At 44.8% G+C, this 22,936-nt stretch overlaps 1 protein-coding gene across 2 annotated transcripts in view; it reads right to left on the bottom strand.

The window, feature by feature from the left end:
• Positions 1–935: 935 nt before the first annotated feature.
• The window catches only part of LOC119399641 (ethanolamine-phosphate cytidylyltransferase), a 41,469-nt gene continuing 19,468 nt past the window's right edge, over positions 936–22,936 (bottom strand). Inside the window, exons 6-16 of one of the 2 annotated variants that reach the window (XM_037666453.1) lie at positions 21,936–22,002; positions 21,757–21,804; positions 19,526–19,610; positions 17,489–17,539; positions 14,859–14,951; positions 14,382–14,427; positions 13,470–13,546; positions 11,175–11,252; positions 6,209–6,274; positions 5,104–5,169; positions 936–3,499 (exon numbers count right to left, since the gene is read on the bottom strand). In XM_037666453.1, the coding sequence (XP_037522381.1) occupies positions 3,296–3,499; positions 5,104–5,169; positions 6,209–6,274; positions 11,175–11,252; positions 13,470–13,546; positions 14,382–14,427; positions 14,859–14,951; positions 17,489–17,539; positions 19,526–19,610; positions 21,757–21,804; positions 21,936–22,002 (881 nt within the window). In that variant the 3' untranslated portion in view covers positions 936–3,295. The remainder of the gene's footprint in view (positions 3,500–5,103; positions 5,170–6,208; positions 6,275–11,174; positions 11,253–13,469; positions 13,547–14,381; positions 14,428–14,858; positions 14,952–17,488; positions 17,540–19,525; positions 19,611–21,756; positions 21,805–21,935; positions 22,003–22,936) is intronic. The other variant, XM_037666454.1, reaches the window with a different exon arrangement.

Below are 22,936 nucleotides of genomic sequence, written 5' to 3'. Positions count from 1 at the left end.
TTCAACTCAAATTTTGTCGCTTGCTCATTAAGGGTAGTACCGGTAAGACGTAACTGGGCGGCCGCCCCTCTTGTGCATATGGCGGACTCGGCTTCAATATCGCCATTGAAATTCAATTATCATCTTAAATTACATGCACTTTTACTGCAGAGCTGTAAATGGCACACCTGCTTGATTTTGGAGCGCCCGTCCGCATCCAATAGGAACCCACGTGACCTCATTCGCGCCAGTGATGACGTCACATCACCAAAATCATCGACGTCACTCCAAACGTCATCAATTGACATCGTCATTTGGTCAAATGTGGAGCAATCCCAGAGTCGGTGCAACAGCATGTGAGGTGCAGAAATGTTCAGTAAAGTGGTACGCTTTTTGCCACGTCAGTTGAGTCTAGGCGCTGCGTTGGTGCAGTCGTGCGTGGCAAGTACGCGGATGACTGCACATTGTGAGAATGTCCAAGGAGCAGTGCTTGTGATAAATGCTGATGACATGATGACAGCAGAGGCAGGAGTGCACCCGTCAGCTCAGCTGGTTATACCCACCTTCACAGATTGAAATGTCTCCAACTTTTTTTTTTGTCACTTCTAGAAAATTGGTACGCCATAAGTTGTGGTGGCCTGCAACTTTCCTGCATAAACAACTGCCCTAAAGTTTTCTAAAATTAAGAAGCATTGTTAATTATTCATTTCACGGTTACCCTAGCTGCGGCAAAGTATTTCTGCATTGACACATTTGCATGCAAAGATAAGAGATGCCCAACTGTCACAGCATTTTTATAAAGATAACAGGTGCCCGACTGTCACAACAATTTTATAAAAAGTCGGTCTAAAAAAACATGCAGAATGCTAAACATGCTAAACAGCTGCCTTTGTTTCATTGTTAGATGAAAGATAAACAAAGCATTGAACTGAATTGAAAGACAACAATGATACACATTTTTGCACAACAGAAGCCTGCATTTTATTAATGGCACCTGTATCGGCTCAAAACATCGCGAGAGTGCAGATAGTGAAGCCTTTCTAAAACAGCCTTTGTAAAATGCCCGCACGATGTGACCAGATAGGTCACTTCATGCACTAACAACATTAAAAGTTGACACACACGAATAAATATATTACAAGTACAGAACCCCAAAACAAAAAAAAAGAGCGAATGCATGGGCACAAAAGGTTTCCTACGTCACCTCTCACACCTGCATGCATCCTTAAGACGTACCAAGGTAAATAAGGCAATCTTCTGATCACACAAATAACCACTGTAAAACATACTGCAAGTTGTCTTTCCATTGACTAGCGACGCTAATGTGTCTGAACCGTGCAGGGCACTAAAATATAACTTCTAAACGTACTCTGCGTGACGGTCTTTGGCAAATAGCTGATGAGATACTGAAACAACAACTACGGGCCGGGACGTTGCTAGAACGAGAAAAGACAGTAAAGCAGCTGCTCAGATTCTGTGAAGAAATTCAAGTTGCCTTGTGCTAGTCATCAGAAGGTGGAAAGAGCAAAGAAACAAAGGGAGCGCAAAGTAAAAGTTAAATGCAATCTGAATGGTCCTGTACCCTGTCTTATTTTTAGCACATGTTGTCGACCACCACGAATGGCACAGCTAACAATTGTTGCATAAGAACAATTGGGAGAAACGTGCAGTCGCGCAAGAGTTGCAAAAGCACGGTCTTCCGGTTAATTCAGCTTGCATTCGTAAGCTGATGCCATGAGTACAGGAGACGTTCATTTCTCGGATAATCGGATGACTCGTGACGTAACAGACGGTAGAAAACTTTAGCACAATGGTCCAGAGGTCCATTTCCGAGACTTGCACCGAATACGTGTTGATGTGCATAATGGCAGTGCGCGTAACAAAAAAATCTCATGCGTATACCCTCAACGTCAAATTGTTCCCACAGAAAACGCAATATGTGGCACCAAGAGATGACACTCGACATTATAGAGTAAGCGAGTTTTGATCTTAAAAAAGCAGCGCGAGATGACGGCATCCGTCAAACAGATGCGATGCTCGGTGCAATATATAGCAAGAAATGCCGATCAAATATAGTCAGCACACAGTTCTGTTGAGGTGAAGCTGATGTATGGGTCTGTGTCAAAGATAGCGCGCAAAGCTTCGAGCTTTGCTTGGGAAGCATTCAAGAAGGCTTTCTTGGGGAAGTATGCACTCTTTCTGGGGATGGCACATTCTATGTACAAGGAAAGAAAACAAAAAAATAAGGTGCAGGTACAGGGGTGACACATGTCCGGTACAACTGCCGCTCGTAGCTGCAGGACAAGACTAGTCTAGTTTCTTTTTCGAGCAGGTGAACCCGCTTGTCTATGCTTTTTGAAGGTAATATATGTAACAACGCGCTCGCGGACAATATGCATAACAGTGATGGCTTGCACAAGCAAGTACGTGACACAGCTTCCAAGCGAGACAGCTGTGCCCGGGGGGTTCGGTTGCTTTATGCAAATGGGGGAGCGTGCCAAGGCCACGACAGTTACGTAAACCTTTGTGGTTATGAGACGTGGAAGTTGAGGCCATTTACAGCAGCGCCTCAACGACAAAGTTAATGTCACGATGCAGCGCACAATGAAATAAGGTGCGTGCGTGCTTATAAATGTGAAAACAAATGGCCGCTGCAAGCGGACAGTGCCGATTGTGACCTTTCGTAACCAAACCGGAACGTGTGGTCTCTTAGGCAAACTGTGCTTTTACTTGACACGTTTTGAAGAGCAATTCATTCAGTTTATCATCGCACGTGCTTCTCTTAAAAGAAGAAAGCAAGCAAAAATGAGCGCTCTTCAGAGACATGTGATGATTTGGTTTCCCTATTTTAGAAATGGACAACAATAAAATGGCACATTATTGTTCTGCATTGTATAGTGAGTCCCGATTGGTGACAAAATGAGACAAGATATGTGCATAGCACACAATGATTATATGTCTTCTGCCTCATGTGCAACTTTTAAGCCGTGATGAAAACTGGAGGAAGTGGAGATACCATGGCTCTAGTTTAAACACGCGCCCAACGTACTCCCCAAGCACAGTGCAAGGCCTGACAGAGCTGTTTGCAGCTAACAGACGACAGACCAACACGCTTTCAGTACATCGCGCCTTTGAATGATGGCTGCACTCGCTAGACAGGTCCAAAACAGGGTCCTTATTAAGAGTTGTGCCCGTTTCTCTGCACCAAATTGCACCAAAGTTGCGACACGAAGCCTGCAAGCCTTCGGCTGTGCGTCGTCCGCGTCGGCTTCCTCTTGCCTTCGGGAGTACGTCCGCCTGCTGCGCTTTCAGGCCCTCACTCGCCGATGTTGTTATTCCCCACGTGGTTGTTTTGTTGGCTCAGGAGCCAGGCGTCGTAGACGGCCATTTCCTTGCGTTCCTTCTCGTAGTTGCGCATCTCGTACTGCAACCGGTTACGTATGATGCGCTGCACCAGGTCGTGCGTGGTGAGCTTGTTCCTGCTGTCCAGTATCTTGAACTTGCCAATGCGTTTGGGCTCCTGTTGACCAACAAAGGCAAGCACATGATCCTTTCAGGAGCAAGAAAACTAGGTGAATCAGGGCCTGCATGTAATGATTCTTCTCACTATCCATCAGTTTTGCTTATCATTGACCTTTGGTAGAACCCTATTCTATTGTTCAGGTTTATTCCATCGCTGTAAACTTGCTCGCTTAATACTTTTCCACAAACTCTATCACCAGCTATCGCTTCAAAGCGTTTTCTTAAGTCACTTGATGTCATCTTTGCAATACGTGATCATTCTTTCCGCGTTAAGCGCCATTCATCATCTCACGTCAGCTCATTCATTCCTCGCATGATCACTCATTGGAACATTTTGCCATCAGACATAGCAACAGAAATGGGCATTAAAATATTCCATGGTCTACTTTGCTGTGACGAAAATATGTAGCAATATTGTGCCGATTGTTCTTTTGCAATTCTTTCTTTTCATGTTATGCCTCATTTGAATCCCTTTTCTTTCTTTATCATTGTGCTGTACATTGTTGTTGTCCTCCTTAACCCTTTAACACACTATGTACACAATTGTGCACACTACTTGTTTTTGCCATTTGTAACGACTAGGGGCTAAGAGAGAGCAAGATACATTGAGCTTTGGATGAAACGAACGTCCTGCACAATAAATATGTCCTCTTTTAACTTCATTTTGCAGTGTGGTGTTGCATACAATTACTTCGCTGAAGGCACTACTGTTCAATGACATTTGACATGTCGCTTCTCGCGAGCCACGCCTAAAGTATAACTTTTCTTTGGTCCAAATGGATATGCCCGAAAATTAATTTGCACTATATTTCTGGCGTAAGATTTCATTCGGAGCATGAATGACATTACAATAAATAGATATTTAATTACAACTGAAAAGGTTAATACGTATCGTGTACGTTATGACAGCATCGCCCCCCCCTTCCACCAAAGTAATACCCTCCCTGTGAGGGCCTTTTGGGGGTAAGATGAATAAATAGATAAATAAATAAATAAATATTGCCAGGACCACCCCCTCAATTGTTCAGATTCTATTCAGTGGAAATGAACACAAAGAATCCTGAAATAACAGGGCTCCAGCACAAGTTCCTCCGAGTTGTGCGTAGCGAAGTAAATAAGGGAGAAAATGGATACACTTTTCAGTGTCACATACTTTAGGAAGTCTGAGCTAGTGGAAAGGAATTAATTATACATACGCACAGCCACTTCCATTTCCGCACTACACTAGATGGTGGTTGTGCTGTAGTTTCACACAGCATTTCATGCAATTGTATGCAATAGCATGACTTGCTCTTGGCTCCTCCTAATTGGTTTTCTGCCTGATAGTAGCTTCTTAGTAACACAGCTATTTTTACAAAAGGCTGTTAAATGCCCTTAAAACAAAGTGGTGCAGTTGAGTAAAAGGTTAAAAAAAAAAAAGTTAAAGGCTTAGTTCATTAGGAATGTCAAACAGTTGGCAGTTGCATAACAGCAGGGAGTATTGGGGGAACTAATCGCCTCCTACAGCAAGAACCCTTCAAAGAATGATGATGAACACGGGAAAATGTAATTTATGCTTCAGTGAATTACACAGATAACTCAAGCTGCGCTTATAGTACTCACAGCATAGGGGTCACTGCCATCCACGTCTTGCATGATTGGAGTCTTTCCGTGGCACACCACATGAACCTGAACAAAAATGTTCACATATAGCATCTTACAACCAAGCTTGACGTCAAATGTTGTGAAGCTATTAAGAAAAATGCTAATTGTAATAAGCAGTGTGTAGGATTTTTCAGTATGTAGTCATCTGGATCAGTTCATATACAGCCTACAGTCCTTTTTTTTGAGCTACCATAAAGTCCCGAGCAAGCACCCCCCTGTGGTGAAAGATAATCCGACAAGATTTGGAGGGGGGGCCCCTTGCTTGGTCACGGATGAAAATTCAAGATGGCGGTGGAAGAGCCATGCGTGCTTTCAGTGAAATGCTTTATTGAATGCACATGCATTCACTGTCGTTATTTGCCCTCGTCGAACGAATTAAAACAGTGAACGAAACAGTCAAAATGACGGGAGGGGAGGAGGGCGCTTGCTCGGTCATTGACACTTATTTCAAATCTCCCGAAAAAGGGAGGAGGGCGCTTGCTCGGGTAGGGGCTCGGGTAGGGGTAGGGTCTCGGGTAGGGGATTTTACGGTACGTTTTTTACTCACATTAAGTTCAGAAAAACGTCGTTGCAGTTACTAACAGTGCGAGTTGTGCGTTTGAAGACTGTCAGGCTTTCTCACTGCAGCTTTTGCCGATACGCATTAAATGTGCATCCTGTTATACAATGCTGCTTAGTGCATTGTAACTTGCTAGTAAATCGTGGTTGGCTAAAACATGTGGAAGAATAAAACAACGGTCAAGTTGCAACAACAACAAAAAAAAACACATCAGAGACTTTTAACTTATAAGAACTATTGAAGCAGGTACACCACACACTACACACTAAGTGCTTTTATAATGACACAGGCTGTTGCACTTCTCGGATCAATGATTAAATGACCTTAATATATTACACAAACAATGAATGTCAGCTTTTTATAGTCACAGCGCAAATTGTTCTCAAAGGTGCCCGCGTTATATAAGAAAAACTAAATGAAATTCATCGTCTTTTGCTGGATACATACACAATACATCTCACGACTTGACCAATCAGAAAACTGAGATGTATCAAAGCAACTTACACGGAAATGTTCCATGAGGTCTGCAGTGACCGAGTAGGGAGCTCCTATGACAACTTCGTTGACATACTGAAAACGAACGTATGAACAGACCACATCAACAAAAATGTATTGTGTCTTTAACATTGTTTTTTATTTTATTCAGGGACACTCGCAAAACGACAGCACACAATTGCATGCTTTCGTAGCTACCACAACCAGAAAACTGCAAATGGCTATGCATAAAAATAAATGCATGTCTTACAGGTATAACTGAAGTGAAGATTATGTGCTCAAGGCTATGCAAAAGAACTACTAAAGACCCTAAATTCTAAAGGACCTTCTCACGGTGTTGTGGCACCTTGGGGTATTGGAGAGCAGGCTATGGCCTGACCAGACTTCTAACTGGTGTTTTCACTGAACATGGATAACAAGATTGGCAACCTGGTAGAGTATATTGCTACGTACCAGTGGCATCGTGGTCCACAAGACGAAGAAAAGGACGACAATAAGATAGACTGGCGCGAGCTGTTCCTATCAGCAGCGCTGCTCGGTGAACCACTTGCAAATACATCTGTTGCTAGTCCTTCGAGTCTCTGTTTATATTCCCCGTAACATATTTGGTGGAGCGGTGCGATCCCCGTCCTCGCCACGGAACTCCGCAGCGGGCGTTCGCTCTCGGCTTTCAACATGGCCTCTCAAGACTCGAATGCACCCACTCCGGTCGTCACGCCTCCTGTCCTGCCTTCCAACCAAGCGGCCTCAACAACTTTCGTGACGCTTCCCGTCTTGAAAGACCCTGGCGTGTTCTCGGGCCTCGAGGGTTCCGACGTCGACCAATGGCTGCGCCTTTACGAACGTGTCAGCGCCAGTTAGAGGTGGGACCCCACACTCATGCTCGCGAATGTCATCTTTTACTTGGACGGAACCCCTCGTGTCTGGTTTGACACACACGAGCATGACATTACAAGCTGGGACAGCTTCAAGGAAAAGATCCGTGAGCTTTTTGGAAACCCTTTTGGTCGTCGACAAGCCGCAAAGAATGAATTATCTACTCGCGCGCAAACTTCCACTGAGTCCTACATCAGTTATATTCAAAGTGTCCTAGCACTCTGCCGCAGAGCCGACGAAAACATGTCCGAGCCAGAAAAAGTTGCGCACATCCTGAAGGGTATAGCCGACGACGCGTTTAACTTGCTGGTATTTAGCAACGTTACGTCTGTTGATGCGATCATTCAAGAATGTCGCCGCCTGGAACAGGCTAAAAGCAGACGCATCTCACATCAGTTCCAGCGCCTTCCGAATACCGCAGCGACGTCATCTTGCCTGGACTCATATCGTCCTCCAGACACTTGCGATAACTTGACACGACTCGTCCGACGTGAACTTGAAGCAGCCGCTCCTGCTACAGTGCCACCACCGCACCCTGACCACTCTCCTTCAATCCCCTTGCCCCTAATTCAAGCAGTCGTGCGACAGGAAATTGCCAGCATGGGTATTTGCTCCATTTCGACGCCTCCCCGTACCGACTTCCAGCAACAATTCACGACTCCACGTCCATTCCCCTCTGGCTCTCCATCAACATTCCGCAATCCGTCCGCATGGCGAACACATGATGACAAGCCCATTTGCTTCTCTTGTCACCGTATTGGGCATGTTTCTCGCCATTGCAGAAGTCGCTGGGGTCCTACTACACAAACTTTCCAGCGTTCTTCCAATGGCCGTCCCGTTTATCGTCATGCGACCAGCCCAGACCACTTTGCCCCTCAGGAACCTGTGAGTGATCCCCGCTACTCCCGCTCACCATCGCCCCAACGTCGCCAGTCTCGTTCTCCCCAGCCCCGCCGACCACTTTCGCCCGCCTTCCCACGACGCTCCTCGACGGAAAACTAAATGCTGCAGCCCCTGGAGGTGGCGCTGCATCAATGGGACTGACCGAAAATCCTCTATTGACCATACAGACGAAACAGAACCTTATCGATGTACAAGTGGACGGTGTGCATGTGACTGCTCTTGTCGACACTGGGGCTCAACTTTCCGTCATGACCACTGATTTTCGTCGAAAGCTCAAGAAAGTCCTCACACCTGCGACCACTAAGTTCATCCGTGTTGCCGACGGGGGAACAGCATCTGTCGTTGGAATGTGCTCCGCTCATGTAAGCATCGCTGATCGCCACACAGTTGTTCTCTTCGCCGTCCTTGAAAAATGCCCACATGACGTAATCCTAGGCCTCGACTTCCTGTCCGCACATTCTGCCCTCATTGACTGTTCGGCCAGTACACTCCGTCTTCACTTGCCCATAACAGACCCTGCTGCACCACGGCCGAGTCGCCTCTGCACTGCCCGATATGTTCGCCTTCCAGCCCAAACACTGACCTACGTCGAGTTCGTATCAAGACCACCAGTTCCCGACGGCGACTATGTGCTGACACCTATCACCGATGTCCTCATCAGCCACGGCATTACATTACCGCACACCGTTCTGTCTGTCGCAGGGAACTCCACGCGCCTTCCAGTTGTCAATTTTAGCTTGACACCTCAAGTGCTGCCGCAAGGCATCTCTTTGGCATTGCTGTCCACCTTAGAAGACAACGCAGTGAATGCTTTCACGGTGGCCACTCCTTCCGACACCTCTGCCCAGCACCAATCCAATACTTGCCCCGACAGCGCAATTAAGTCGATGATTGCTTCTGATTTAACACCGCAGCAGACTGATGAGCTCCACCGGGTTCTACTGTTGTACATCGACGTTTTCGATCTCGGCGGCCGTCCATTGGGGCAAGCTACTGGTGTGACGCACCGCATAAACACCGGTGATGCGCCTCCTATCCATAGGCGTCCATATCGCGTGTCGGCGACTGAGCGTCAAATTATCCAAGATGAGGTCGACAAAATGCTCGCCAAGAACATCATTGAGCCATCCTCCAGTCCTTGGGCGTCCCCTGTCGTACTCGTCCGCAAGAAAGACGGCACATGGCGTTTCTGTGTCGATTATCGGCACCTAAACAGAATTACAAAAAAAGACGTGTACCCTCTGCCACGAATAGATGACGCCCTCGTTTGCCTCTATGGTTCCCGCTATTTTTCCTCCATAGACCTACGTTCCGGGTACTGGCAGATTCAGGTGGATGACATGGATCGTGAGAAAACGGCATTTATCACACCTGATGGCCTATATCAATTCACGGTCATGTCCTTCGGCCTTTGTAACGCTCCAGCCACCTTTGAACGAATGATGGACTCTCTGCTCAGAGGCTTTAAATGGTCCACCTGTTTGTGCTACTTGGACGATGTCGTTGTTTTTTCACCTACATTTGAGACTCATAGAGCGCCTGTCAGCCGTCTTAGATATCTTCCGTCGCGCTGGCCTGCAGCTGAACTCGTCCAAGTGTCACTTTGGCCGTCACCAAATTACAGTACTTGGCCATTTAGTAGACGCTAACGGCGTACAACCAGACCCAGCCAAAATTAGCGCAGTCAAAAACTTTCCTGTACCACGATCTGCAAAGGATGTTCGCAGCTTTCTCGGACTATGCTCTTACTTCCGACGCTTTGTGAAAAATTTTGCAGACATAACGAGACCCCTTACGCAGCTCCTCAAACAAGACGTCCCGTTTTCATGGAGCTCAGAAGAGGCCTCTGCGTTCTCCAATCTCATCGCGCTCCTCACTACTCCTCCGATTTTGGCCCACTTTGACCCTGCTGCCCCTACTGAGATCCGTACGGATGCAAGTGGCCATGGCATCGGCGCAGTGCTAGCTCAACGCCAACGTGGCCATGACTGCGTTATTGCATACGCCAGCCGCCTGCTATCAGCCCCTGAACGCAATTATTCCATAACAGAGCGCGAGTGCTTGGCTCTCGTTTGGGCGGTCGCGAAATTCAGGCCATACCTCTATGGACGCCCATTTTCGGTAGTTACCGACCACCACGCGCTCTGCTGGCTGAACTCCCTCAAAGATCCCTCAAAGATCCCTCAGGGCACCTTGGTCGCTGGGCTTTGCGTCTGCAGGAATTTTCTTACTCGGTCGTGTACAAATCTGGTCGCTTGCACCAGGACGCCGATTGCCTCTCCCGGTACCCTGTCGACGATCCTGATGACAGTGACGCCAACACGGTGCCCTCCATCTTCTCCGTGTCCGCCTTCATTCACATTGGGGAAGAACAGAAACGGGACCCACTGCTGCTTGACATCATCAGCCGCGCGGAATCTTCGTCCTTCGAGTCTCTGTTTATATTCCCCGTAACAATATCATGCCTTATAAGCAGCAGGCTGCTCGGAGTGAAACTATGGGAAAGGATGGAATTCCCATGGAATTCGATCAGGCTATATTCTAAGTAAATTATTTGTACAGCTTGTACCATTGCAAAAACTCGCATGAATGTAAAGTCGCAAATTTCGGTCGCACTCGTTAGGGAGCTAAGTAACCTCAGTAAGCCATTTGTTAAGGAAAGCTTGGAAACAATGGACTGTTTGTTTAAAAAAAAGCAACTGAAAAATTTGAGCTTAAGCTCAACTGACAAGTAAAAAATGTACCCCCTCTTTTCTTCTTGAGCACAGAAAATAAATTGCACTTTATATGTGCAAAATTATAAATGAAAGACAATCGTGCAATGGCATTCTTCTTCTGACCATGCATGCATTCAGAAGAGAGTTAGTCAGATGCCAAACTCCTCCATTGTATTCTGTTCCTGCTCTAATTCAACAAACTTTTCTGGGATCACGTTATACGCCTTTGTTAACGCCAGCTAAAACTGTACAATCAGAAGCCTCTGTACTGAAACATTCTATCTGCTTTTATGCTTTTTCTGTTGTCTGCTGTAACCACTCTCCTCCTTAATGCCCTTGGCCCTGAGGGTTTTAATAAATAAGCAACATTCACTGCCTATCATTCAGTGTTGCCCGGAAGACATTTAGCCCGAAACTCCGTATTCCAAAGTATTCCATCAAAGTACCAGAAAAGTAAAGGTGTTCACATTGACACACACCTTGCAAGCTAAGACGCTGAGCACACGCTCGTGGAGGTTCATGATGGGGTAGTTGTAACCTTTGTACCTGTTCACCACCTGCACGAGATGGAAGGATTGCACATTATGTAATTGAAAAAAGAAAAATGTGGTTATTGAAGAGTTGCACCAGCATATCAAGACAAAAGATTCTGCTAGTTGGTTGTTCACATCTAAACTGAAAACAGCGCAAACGTGAGGACAGAGAGGATGTGAGAAATGCCCAAACAGAGAATGTTGCTGAAGCCGTTTCGACAAGGAGACGTCGTCATTGGGGCCCTGATGAGAACAAGGTTCGCTGTCAAAGCGTTGGCTCCAGCAACATTCACTGATCGATGATTTTTTATCACTTCTACACTCCATCTTCTCCTGAACATTCTTGTTTGGAACACACAGAAGAGACAAAAAAAGTAAATCAAAAAAGGGAGAGAACGTTGTCTTTTGCATGCCGCTTCTGCATCCTCAATCTTTCTGCTGTTTCCAGATAGGACACACGTGCATGCTGACATGCTGAACTACTTTTAGATGCTCAAGTAAGCGGTCTCCTTGAAAGCGATATCAGCAGGGAGAGGGGAGCGATGCTTATCATTGTCTACAAATTGTTTCACTTTGGACATGTGTTCTTTTCTACCAGAAGAAGGTACCTGCTCACTTGTATCTGCAGACTGAGATATTCATGTGCATGCCACAAAAGCAATGACTTAAGACTAAATTGATGCAGCATGCAGCCACTGCCATATATTGCCCAGTGAAAAGGCCATCTTAACTATGACTAAATTGGTTGTTAAACGAGTGATGTTACTGAAGCAATCTTGGCAAAGCTGCAGAAGTAATAAACTGTTTATATTTCATGCAACCAGCCATTCAGCGCAATCTGAATGGACAATGGATGCACCTGGTGGCTATTGGAAATGACAAATCTCAGCACATTGTCTCTAAGATATTTTATCACAGCACAGGCGATTGCAGGAACCACCTAATCTCGAAGGCCATGCAGAGGACCGGCACTACGGCTCTCAGAGCTCAGTACCCATGCGTCAGTTTCAATGAGCAGTAATGACAACCATATCGAAAAAGTTTTGCTATCAGAAACACCCGTTCTTGCTTGCTTCTCACGATGCACCCAGTCACACTTTAAAGGCTTTTTAATAAGTTTATATGTAGAGGCTGTTTTACATCTACAGTAAGTAAAAAAAGGTTTTTCAAGCAGTCAAAAGGTTTATTGCCATTGGAGGTAAGGTGCCTGTGCAACTTCAGTGACTGAAGTGATCAGCATGCAAAAAAAAAGAAGAAAAAAAAAAGCACACTGTTACATGGAAATGAGAGCATCGACTGAACAGGAAACCACACCACAGCTCACACAAGAACGCCTTCTTCACGTTCCTTTCAGACGCCTTTCGGGATATATCACACTATGCACTGTTACAGTCACTGAAAACCACATAACAATATTGCAGTAAGTAGTGCTTCTTGCTAAGATTTTTGCCATTAAGTACCAATACAATCAAGTTGCATCATAACTATTGAAAGGCCGTGGTGCAATAGTTACGGTGCTCGACTGCTGACCCAAATGACGCGGGATCGATCCTAGCCGCGGTAGTCGTGTTTTGATGGAGGTGAAACGCTAGAGGCCCGTGTACATAATAGATTTAAGTGCACATTAAATGGACACTAAAGAGGTACAATTAACTGGTCTACATTGATAAATTTTACTCCGAGAACTCTAATGTCGTTACTTTGTCCATAGGTTTATTAATAAAGGAGAAAACCAAGGTCAAAGTTCTCAAATTTCACGCTGAAATCTTCGCGCTTGACGTCATAGATTTCAAGGTATATATATTTTGTAATGCAGCGACATCGGCTCAACATAATTTCGTAAAACTTGGTGGGTTAAGTCTATGGTCCCCGCAGAGGACAATGTAGTACTTCATCTTTACTGACTAGAAACTACATAGGAGCTAGTAGATGCCGTAAAAATCTGTGACCTCACAAGGTTTGGTGTGGGAAATTCAATGTCGCCACCCGCATGTTCTGTTTGCGTGTTTTCTTGCTTACCAAGTGTGTTCTTGCAGCAAGCGCGGTGATTTTGGAATTGTGAAAGAGTAATTTTCTAATATGAGAAAAAATATTTTTCTCTTTAGTGCCCTTTTAAAGAACCCCAAGTAGTTGAAATTATGTGGAGCTTTCTACTACAGTGTCTCACATAGCCCTAGTCACTTTGGGACATTGAATCCCATACACCAACCATCCATAAACCAACCGTAAACCAACACTTACAGGGTCTGTGTGGAGCCCAACGATGAGGTAGTCACCCTCAGCTTTGGCCTTTTCCAAGAAGTCCAAATAGCCCACATCTTGAGCAAGCAAGGTGGGTGTGTCAAGGCTGCCAACAAACTTCAAAACTGTTTGAAGCCGAGAGCTTTTAGAATATTATTCGCAACAAAACGTAAACAGATCACCTATGTCGAGAAATAACAGTGCCACCACTGTTAGTATTTGGTTTGTGCAGTTTACATATGCTATGTTAACATATATCATTTTCAAGTTCGCTGAAGGATAGGGTCATCGAATATGGTGACATTCATGGCGCCCGCTTAAGCACAAATTCTCATGACTGGTACACTCTCGCACACACTCACTATCGTTCATCACCATCTGTTGAAATGAGCTCTTGCTTGGCTAAGCACATCTATAGCATCAGTTATGGGTGCATGGGGTGTATATTTTTTAAGATTGTTAAGCAATTTTGGCATCCAGAGGCCTAAGGAGAAGCATCTGCATAGAAATGACAGGATTGTTGCTAATACGTAGATGGTCTTGGCTTATGCAGGTCTCGCACGAGGCACCTGTAATGCACCACATGAGGCATACCCTAATGTACCACAAAGGTGCTTGCACGTAACATACGTGAGGTGACAAGCATTGTTCTAAGACTGTACAATGGTAAAAGGCCCACTCATGCAAGAAGGATATGGATGGCGAATCAAATTTTCGCACATAGTGCTAACTAAAAAAGCTGCGCAGCTAAAAGCATCAAACTGCATACAGCCCAAGCACTTGCAAGGAGTATTGACTATTTATACAGAACATCAACATAGTGAGCTGCAGTGTCGTGACAATTAAAACGAGACATTTCACGTCGCAACTTTTGATACAAGTAAGTGGCCATAATAAATGCTGAAAGGATACGAAAAAGGTCGAAGGCTCCTGCCACGTAAACAATGCGATCTGTACTCTGGAAAAGCAGAAGCAAAGCAAAATGTTCAACCAGAAGCACACTGCACCAGCTTTCCCCTCCATAAAGCAAAATCTCTGCTGTAAACTCATGGACACACAAGAAAAGAGGAATAATCATTACTGCATTAGTATATTACTTGAACTTGTAATAACCGAAACACAGACATTTTTCATATCATCATCATCAGCCTGTCTACGCCATTTTTCATATAACTACTTAAAAAAAGAGTTCATGGCAGTCAGAGGTTGTTCCTATGCTGTCACAGTTGACCTTGCTTCACAATTAAATAGTTAGTTAAAGAAAATGTATTCAAATCTGATCACAATTATGGTCGCAGGATATAATCTTAAAAAGAGTAATGCTTTTAAGAATTTAAGGTGTTCAAAAATTTTCAAAAGCTCTAAATGTCTTGGCATGCTTGTCTGTACCTTGGGCTCCTTGCCCTCGGCGAACTGTATGATCTTTTGCGTCGTCGGCAGAAACTGGGAGATTCCAGTCCACGGGCTGTGCGTCGTGGAGTCCTAGGAACAGATCGAGAGAGAAAACACAAAACAGGAAGCCGGTCGAGACACAAGACGATGACATGAACACAACACACCCACACGTGTACACCAACAAAGCACCCAAGCAGCCAGCAAGAGTTCCGCACCTTATTGCCTTGGTTAGCTTGGTAGTGCCACAGCCATCTCCATTAAGTTAGTCCGCTTAGTACATAATAGTTGGTTCAATTACTCAGCTAGAAAATTTCTTGCTTGCAATGAGTTACCCACCCCAATAGAGTCATGACTAGAGACCAGATTTCAGGAAAATGCCTATTTTTGTTCCTTGCTTGAATAATAAGCCTTTTTTTATATATGAGCATAAGTTAGGTTTTGTTACTCTTTTTTTACGGCACCGTACCCATGAGCACCTCCATATCAGTGGCGTTTGATTGACACTGGCTCTTTTGCTTACAATGGCCACATTGGCTGTGGGCCGGACTCAGACTGCCACTGTTCCAGCCACCACGGTAATCAGCGTGTATGTAGACAACACAGGTTATTGATCAAAGAAGCACAGTCAATGCTAGAAGTACACCTTTCTTCAATCCATTCCCTTTGCATTACAATATCATACCGTGCCATGCAAACTTTCCTAGATGACGCCGATGAATGTACAGCCTGATGTTTGCTTTTTTTTTACATTCTAGCCAGTGCAAAGGTAGATTTAGAAGGCTCTGTCACAGCAACTATGTGTGCGATCAGAAAATGCCTGTTTTCAACTTGCTCCAACAATAGCAGTTGGTTGCAACTGCATCATTCTTGTCAGCAGAGCTCAGTGCATAACTTTAAGTTGGTTTTCTGGTTACACCCAGCACAGATAAAAAGTGTATTCGCTTATGCATGGACAAAAAATATTGCCAGTGGCTAAACGATAGCTCACTTGTACGATTCCTGGTGCAAAAATACAACTTGTGGTGTGCTTTTTTTTTATTCTACATCTTACCTTGCTGCTATTATTACACCAAAGTTAAATTTAGTTGAGTAAGTCAGTCACTGTTTTATAGGCAAGATGCAGTGACAGCTTGCATGCTTTTTCAAGCGTTACATTTTGACAGTGGTGGTAATGCTGCGTTGTTGCTGCAGGTAGTTATTAGCCTGGCAGCCACTGCCAGAAATAAACAGCCAGCGTTCGGTTGCCAGCAGTTGGCAACCTAACATTTGCAGTTTACCCATCATTTTAAGGGAGTTATTCTTGCAAGGGATTCGGAGCCATGTCTTTTTTTTTTGCAGTAAGCAAGATGGTTTATCTAAAAAGTGCACTGCTAGTGGCTGCACCCCCATCGTTCATCCATTTGTCAATACACTAGTGCACAACCATATGTTAATGCAAAATAAAGCAAAAAGCAAAATAAAGGTGCCTACTTTAAGCACCTAAAACATTTTGAATGCCCCAAAACCCACCCTCTAGTCATGACAAACTGAAAAGTACATTAAACATAAACATGCTTGTTGGCTATCTTCGTTGCACTTGTAGCAGCTGCCGACAAGAAAACTTGTGTTTTTCTCTGTTTTTTCCTAGGCATGGTCAAACACCCTCGCAGGCTGTTCGCCTCTGTACAAGTTCATATAATGAACAAGAGGCACTAATAGATTCTGCCAGCTGTCCTACAGACAGTCCCTCTTTAATGTGCGTTTCCTACATTGAAAGTGTCCTCAATTCTGACAAGGCGCAGTTGCTTTATTACGTGTTTCACATATCATAATGCCCAAATAGAAGATCTGACATCCTTGTGCAAGAATGCTCGCCTAAGGGTCCTGTCATACATTCACTAGTACATAAAGAGCTTTGCGCTGCATACTGAACTCACGAGCAAATAAACCTGGCAGTAAGATAACAAAGCCCTGTGCTTGCCTTGTAAACTTTCTACCTTAGCAAACTTTTATTTGTTGACGACCATTCACAGAATGGGTTCAATTAAAATGAACTTGAACTTACTTCAATGCATATTTTTTTGTCGTATAGGCTATGCTACCAGAAAAATTATCTTCTGTTACTTTTTTCCAGCCTATCGGAAAGAACGACATTGATTCTATCAAAGTCTCCAGATGGGAAGTCGAATCGTTAAAGCACGAACAGGAGCAAAGCGTTGGAATACTCGGTGACACTGAGCATGTCTCAAATAGTTTTTTTTTTGCAATGTCTCAAACAAAAAAAGGCATATCTGGCGCATCTTTCTGCCACGCAACAATAATCGTCATCTATCTTACACGAGTTCTTCGCGTTATTGCCGCGCGACTGGTACTTTCGCGGTCATAAACGGCGTGCGGTTGTCAGCATGACGTCGCATTCTTGACAGGAAAGTGGCGAGTGGATAGTTTTTGAGAAAGAAGACGCAAAGAAGGCACGTGAGGCTTATTGTTGCAAGGCAAAAAGATGCCCCAAACACTCCCGTTTGCCTCGGAGTGTAGGATGCAAGTGTCGTTTTTCGAAATGCATTCCGCCTGTCTCCCCACGAGATGCAGTGGCAAAAGCGCAGCAGCAGCAAGCCGCTCGCGCTCTCACAGCGTTGACTTACGCCGTTTCCATTGACGCAGGCTGTGGTTAGACCATCATCAAAACCAGAGAACTGCAGACATTTGGGAGGAGGTGGGGGAGGGTAGAGGTGAGGAATGGGTGTCCACGGGGGTTCGACAGAGGCGAGTGCGGTTAGGAGAGGACGAGGGAGATGCAGGACGCACACACAGGGACGTGAAGAAAAAAAAATAATAATGAAGAAGACGGCAATGATATGACAACAAAAGCATAAGGGCATAATTAGCATCGGGGAAACGGAAGTTTAACAGGGTCTCGCGCAATCACTCGGGCATCACACAGGATAACATTGTCACTGTGATGCCGTAAACTATTCCCTCCCCCCCTCAAAAAAAAGGGGAATGACCACAATGTTGATAACTTCGCTATATACTAGTCAAATTTCATCCTGCTGAAGTCACAAATGACACAAGATAATTTTATCAACACATCCCCCACCTCTTACAAGCATTTATTATTTTCAAATAAATGATAATATCAGTGGGAGCTATAGCCTAGCCTTACTTCGTTACAGTTAATATATATTGAGTAGGTTAAAGGAATGTCCATCCTGAAAAGCCAAGATATCTTTCTATGCGTCTATACAGATAATATCAAAACTATATAATAGTAATGATAACCTTCGCAGGTTAACTGATTAAGGCGCAACCATGTGATAAGAATGAAAGACGCTATCCAAACATGTACAGGCCGTTTCACAATTACGCGAAAACTCGAAGCACATTGCAACGCACTCCGAGTTTTCCCCTAAGTGTGAAACAGCCTGCACATGCACCAACTGCAGCTTCTGCACGGTCAGTTTACTTATAAATTGTGCTTTAAGGTTTCACGACACTGCACTGCTTAAATTGTCACAGTGGAATCTTATGTTGTCCTGTAGAGCATCATGCGTAGTAATGGCAGAACTTGTCTCGTGGTGATTGTCTTAGCCAACGCGGGAGCCGGCGTTTCCTGATCACCCCAGTTTTGGTGGCGTCATGTTACACTGCATCCTAGATCAGCCCGCTTTGCTATCACACTGTCGGCAGGATCAGTGGTGCAAATAAAGTGGGGCAATCGTGGAGGTGGTGCAACAATGAGCTGCACTTACTGACACCAACCAAGTGGACGCACCAAAATACAAACGCCGTGTGAAAGGAAGCGCAGAGGGCTTTTCTTTACTAAGTAATTATGCTCTTGGTTAAGTATAGTTCTTCTATTGAGCACGTTCAGTTTCCACTTGTCTCTTTGCTGCATAATGCAACATGGGGCAAAGTTGAAAAACGGCACATCTGTAGAGGAAGTCCAGATGACGCTACATTTAAACCATATCATGACTATTGTGGGTAGAGGTAACAAAAGGAAATAAATAAATAAAATAAAATAAAAATGCTCTAGCATCTGAAAATTACTTATGTGGTAATAACAGGCTTAACAACTTTGCAACTTAATGAACTCAATATAGTAGTGTTCAGTTTGCAGGCCACATTTCTGTGGCAAACAATCCCTTCCAATCAACAAACAATGACAATAAGGTCCTCGAAATGTTGGCAAGCATGTGCACAGATCTTTATGCTGCAAAATGAGAAAAAGTTTCCTTGGCACTTTTGAAATTAATTCCCAGTATTTAATGAGAGCAGACATCTGCACAGAGAAAGTCGTGGAATGTTCAAATTGCAGTTATTTTGCAATGCACAAATTGTTAGGTAATTCACGTTTTCTCCAAGATTTTTTTTGTACAAACATTTTTTTTGGCTTGTTTTTAAAAGTTCTGCTTCTGGTGCAGCAAGACCAAGCGCGTAATCGTTAGCAAAAAATGCAAAATTCAACTTCATATTTCCTACGACTAGAGCTCCCATTGTTGGCAAGGCCGGATGTTTAGAAAACTCACTTGCCAGGTTCGATCGCCTTTTAATTTCAAAACAGGCAAAAAGAAAGGTGCAACCGTTCATGTGCCGACGTCACAGGTACACAATGAAAGTGATTTGTGTTGAAATGCTAATCAGAAGCCAAGGAGAGGCAGTGAAGTGCTGTGACAGACCTTGCTGATGTTGCCTGCATGCTCCTTGTCCACACCGTACTCCTTCGCACCTCTGTGGTGATGCTGCTTGGTCATGAGTAGCATGCTGCGCAAGTACGTACCAAACACTTCAAACCACGAAAAAGCCTGCACTTTTACCCTGTATTTCTGCGATCAAGAGCGAAAAACTTGATGAAAAACTGCACCGACGAAAGGGACACAGGACTGACGGGAAAGACAATCTACTCGCAACTGAGTTTGATGGGCACAAAGAATCCCCTGTACGACAACCACACATGCGCAAGAACTAGGGCGCCTTCCACGAAAGCGTGCAAGCCAAAAAGCTACACGTAAAAGAGAAAAGGAAAAAAAAATTGATTTATACATACTATTACCTCGAGAGGTGAACTGAAATAATATGCTATGTAGGTACCCGTAGATAGTAAACAGTGCCTGTGTTGTGTGGTCTATTATCGGTGTCCTATTTTTGCGCTGTATGAAAAACTATAATAAACAGTGTTTCCTGCCAGTCCTGTGTCCCTATCATTGGTGCAGTTCTTCCATCAACAAGTTTTTCACTCTTGATTATAGAAAATACACACCAACTAGCCCAATGGTTCACACTTCTTTTAACAATCTATTTTAGTGCCTACCGTGTGCTCATGTTTTACAAAGCAAAGATTACCCCCCCTCCCAACAACCCAGCAACACTGAACACCGCTGCGATATACCCGTAATTAATGAGATTAATAATGACTGTCGGGGTTTTACGTCCCAAAACCACAATGTAATTACGAGGGATGCTGTAGTCTGTAAATTTAAACCACCTGGGGTTCCTTAAGATGCACCTAAACCTAAGTACACGGGCCTCTAGCATTTCGCCTCTATCGAAACCCGGACACCACACCTCTGCTGCACCAGACAAGCCAAGAGAGCATTGGCTGCGAACCTACACTTATTATTTCTCAGCATGTTGCCGCTGCATCGTCACACGGCAGTGTTTCGCATCGTCATGCAAACTTGCAAAAGTGACTTTAAAGAACTTGTTTGTTCGCACAGTTCTTTGCTTTAGCATACTGGGTTACCGTAGCCGTAAATGTGATACCTAGGGCGCTTCAATGCTCCTCCTCCTCCGGAGCGGCGGGGAGGAGGAGCATCGAGGTGCCCTAGTGATACCGGGCAGGAGGGTCCACCTGGCGGCACTAAGATGAACCGGGCAAGCACAGAATTGTTGCAAAACTCTAATGTATTCTACTTCCTTGCTGGTGTAGATTCTCGGTAGCAATGTAGTTCCGAATGCATTGCCTTTTGAAACGTTTTTTTTTGCCATGGTCACTCAGCGAAAACGAAGAAACACACCTACAATTGTGGTTGCATGAAGCATCACGAGATGTGGATACCATTGCCCGGTACACCAGTACTCTGCAAAGACCTCTGCGCATACCGGAATTCCGTGCATGCTAATATTCTCTATGAGAGAATTTTAGCGAGTTTTGAAGGCATCCAGACGGTTGCTCGCATGTGCGTGCAAGCGCAGACGACGCAGCGCTGCGTGCGTCACAGCTTTGTGAGCCCACGTGTTCAAGCTTCCTACACCTCACTGTCCAACTCGGCACCCAGAAACCGAAACCAAAAGTCGTTCATATAAATAAGGCGATATAAAATTATTTAGCAAGAAGACATGAATCTTGGAGCGTGTATTATGCTTCCTAGAACAATAACAAGCGTTTGCAACAAAGAACGCGCAAGCCACAAATTTGATGGCACCACCCCTTTAAAACTATACCCAACCACAACGTAACTGCTGTATCCATCAATCATAACTGCAAACTTATGTGCAGTAGTACTAACACAATGCCTCAGATGCCTCTTTAATGCAACAGGTTAGCGGGTACAATTACACAAAGAAGGAGGGGTCTTCGTAGCACTGGCCTTGTAAGCAAAACACGTTATCAGCCAGGTTATAACAAAAGGGATGTCATGTACGAACTTTCAGTTCACCTTCTGTGCTTACAAATACTGCTAGTATCGGAAAAGCAGACAAAATCAAGACGAGAAGAAACAATGACCTAAGTAAAAAGACTTAGGCTTTACCAGCGACATACATGCTTGAAGTTAAAGCCTTAGGCCATTGTGCAGCCCTTAACAATGTGCAAACACAAACGCAGTGTTCCAAGATACAGAGTGCCAGACACACGTATCACGTGCCTTTTTTTTTTAATGATGCTGATGTTGAAAGGAAGGCAACTCACCGGCCAACGAGATCTGTGGTTGAAATTCCGGCTGTCCGTTTGCACTCCCTGCAGGGTCAGAGAGTGCAATGACGTTATGCAGATTATGCCTCCCCACCAAAATGTGCTACCATGCGTATTAAGACAGAAAGCAACGGTATATATTCTTGGCATTACAGAAATACACAGCATTCACTAACTTGTAGCGACCGCTCTCTTTGACATAGCGGTAGGTGTCTTCTCCCGACGCATCCAACGTGATGTCATCTGCAACAGATCGTTCTCTGTAAGCTTCAAGGCTTATAGCTCCTGTATTGTTGAAATAAACAAATCCCCAGAATGAGGTGGCTGTATCTAATGCAAGCCTTTGTTCGTTTAAAGGGGTCATGAAGCACCCCTTGGGCTTGTTGAAAAAACACATCCTGGGGAAAGCTGACACGGCTATGAACTGCTCAGCCAAATATGGCAGTCGTGCGCCCCGCGTAAAGGCTACAAGCGGAGCGCAAGGTTGCTGTTTTCTCAGGCGCCCTCTTTTCAAACACAGGCCGGTTCTCACTCTCGGCGGTGGGCGGGGCGCCTATCAGTTGACATCGCGTATCTGTTTCTCCGCATCGCAAAAGACATAGCATCCTCACTGGCCGATAGCCAACATAAATCATGAGCGGCGTTCAGATCAGATGCGCTTCTTGCCACGGTGTGCCGCCACTTGCCCGCGCCGCACTCCTCAGTCTGCTGAGGAGTGCGGTAGCCACACTCGCGCACGCGAATCACAGCGGGAGAGCGATCACGTTTCATGACGCGCGCTGACGTAACTTCTTTCCCCCGTGCCATCCCTCCCTGCGTATCTTCCAGTGCGCTCCTCGGGACGAGAAAAGAGAGAAAGTGCCGAGAGCGTGCGCCAAACCCCCGTAACTCCGCTCGTTCTTGATGGATTCGAGAAATTTTTGCGGCAATCGATTCGGGAGGCAGTAAACTCCGATACCGAGGTCATTAGATCATTACTTGGAAAAGTGGTTCATGACCCCTTTAACCATGTTGCAATAATAACGAACCAAAGTTGGAAACTATTTAAATTTTTTTACGTTCACACTCTCGGCTGTGTAGCATGGATGCCACACAGTGCCCACACGAATCCTGAAATTTATTCACAGAAGATGTTAGGTTACCAAATACTGAAATAACTTTCTTTTTTTCATCCAGA

The sequence above is a fragment of the Rhipicephalus sanguineus genome, chromosome 7, assembly GCF_013339695.2.
Source record: "Rhipicephalus sanguineus isolate Rsan-2018 chromosome 7, BIME_Rsan_1.4, whole genome shotgun sequence".
Taxonomy (NCBI): Eukaryota; Metazoa; Arthropoda; class Arachnida; order Ixodida; family Ixodidae; genus Rhipicephalus; species Rhipicephalus sanguineus.
The sequence above is the reverse complement of the archived record's forward strand: the minus strand, read 5'-3'. Positions and strand labels throughout refer to the sequence as shown.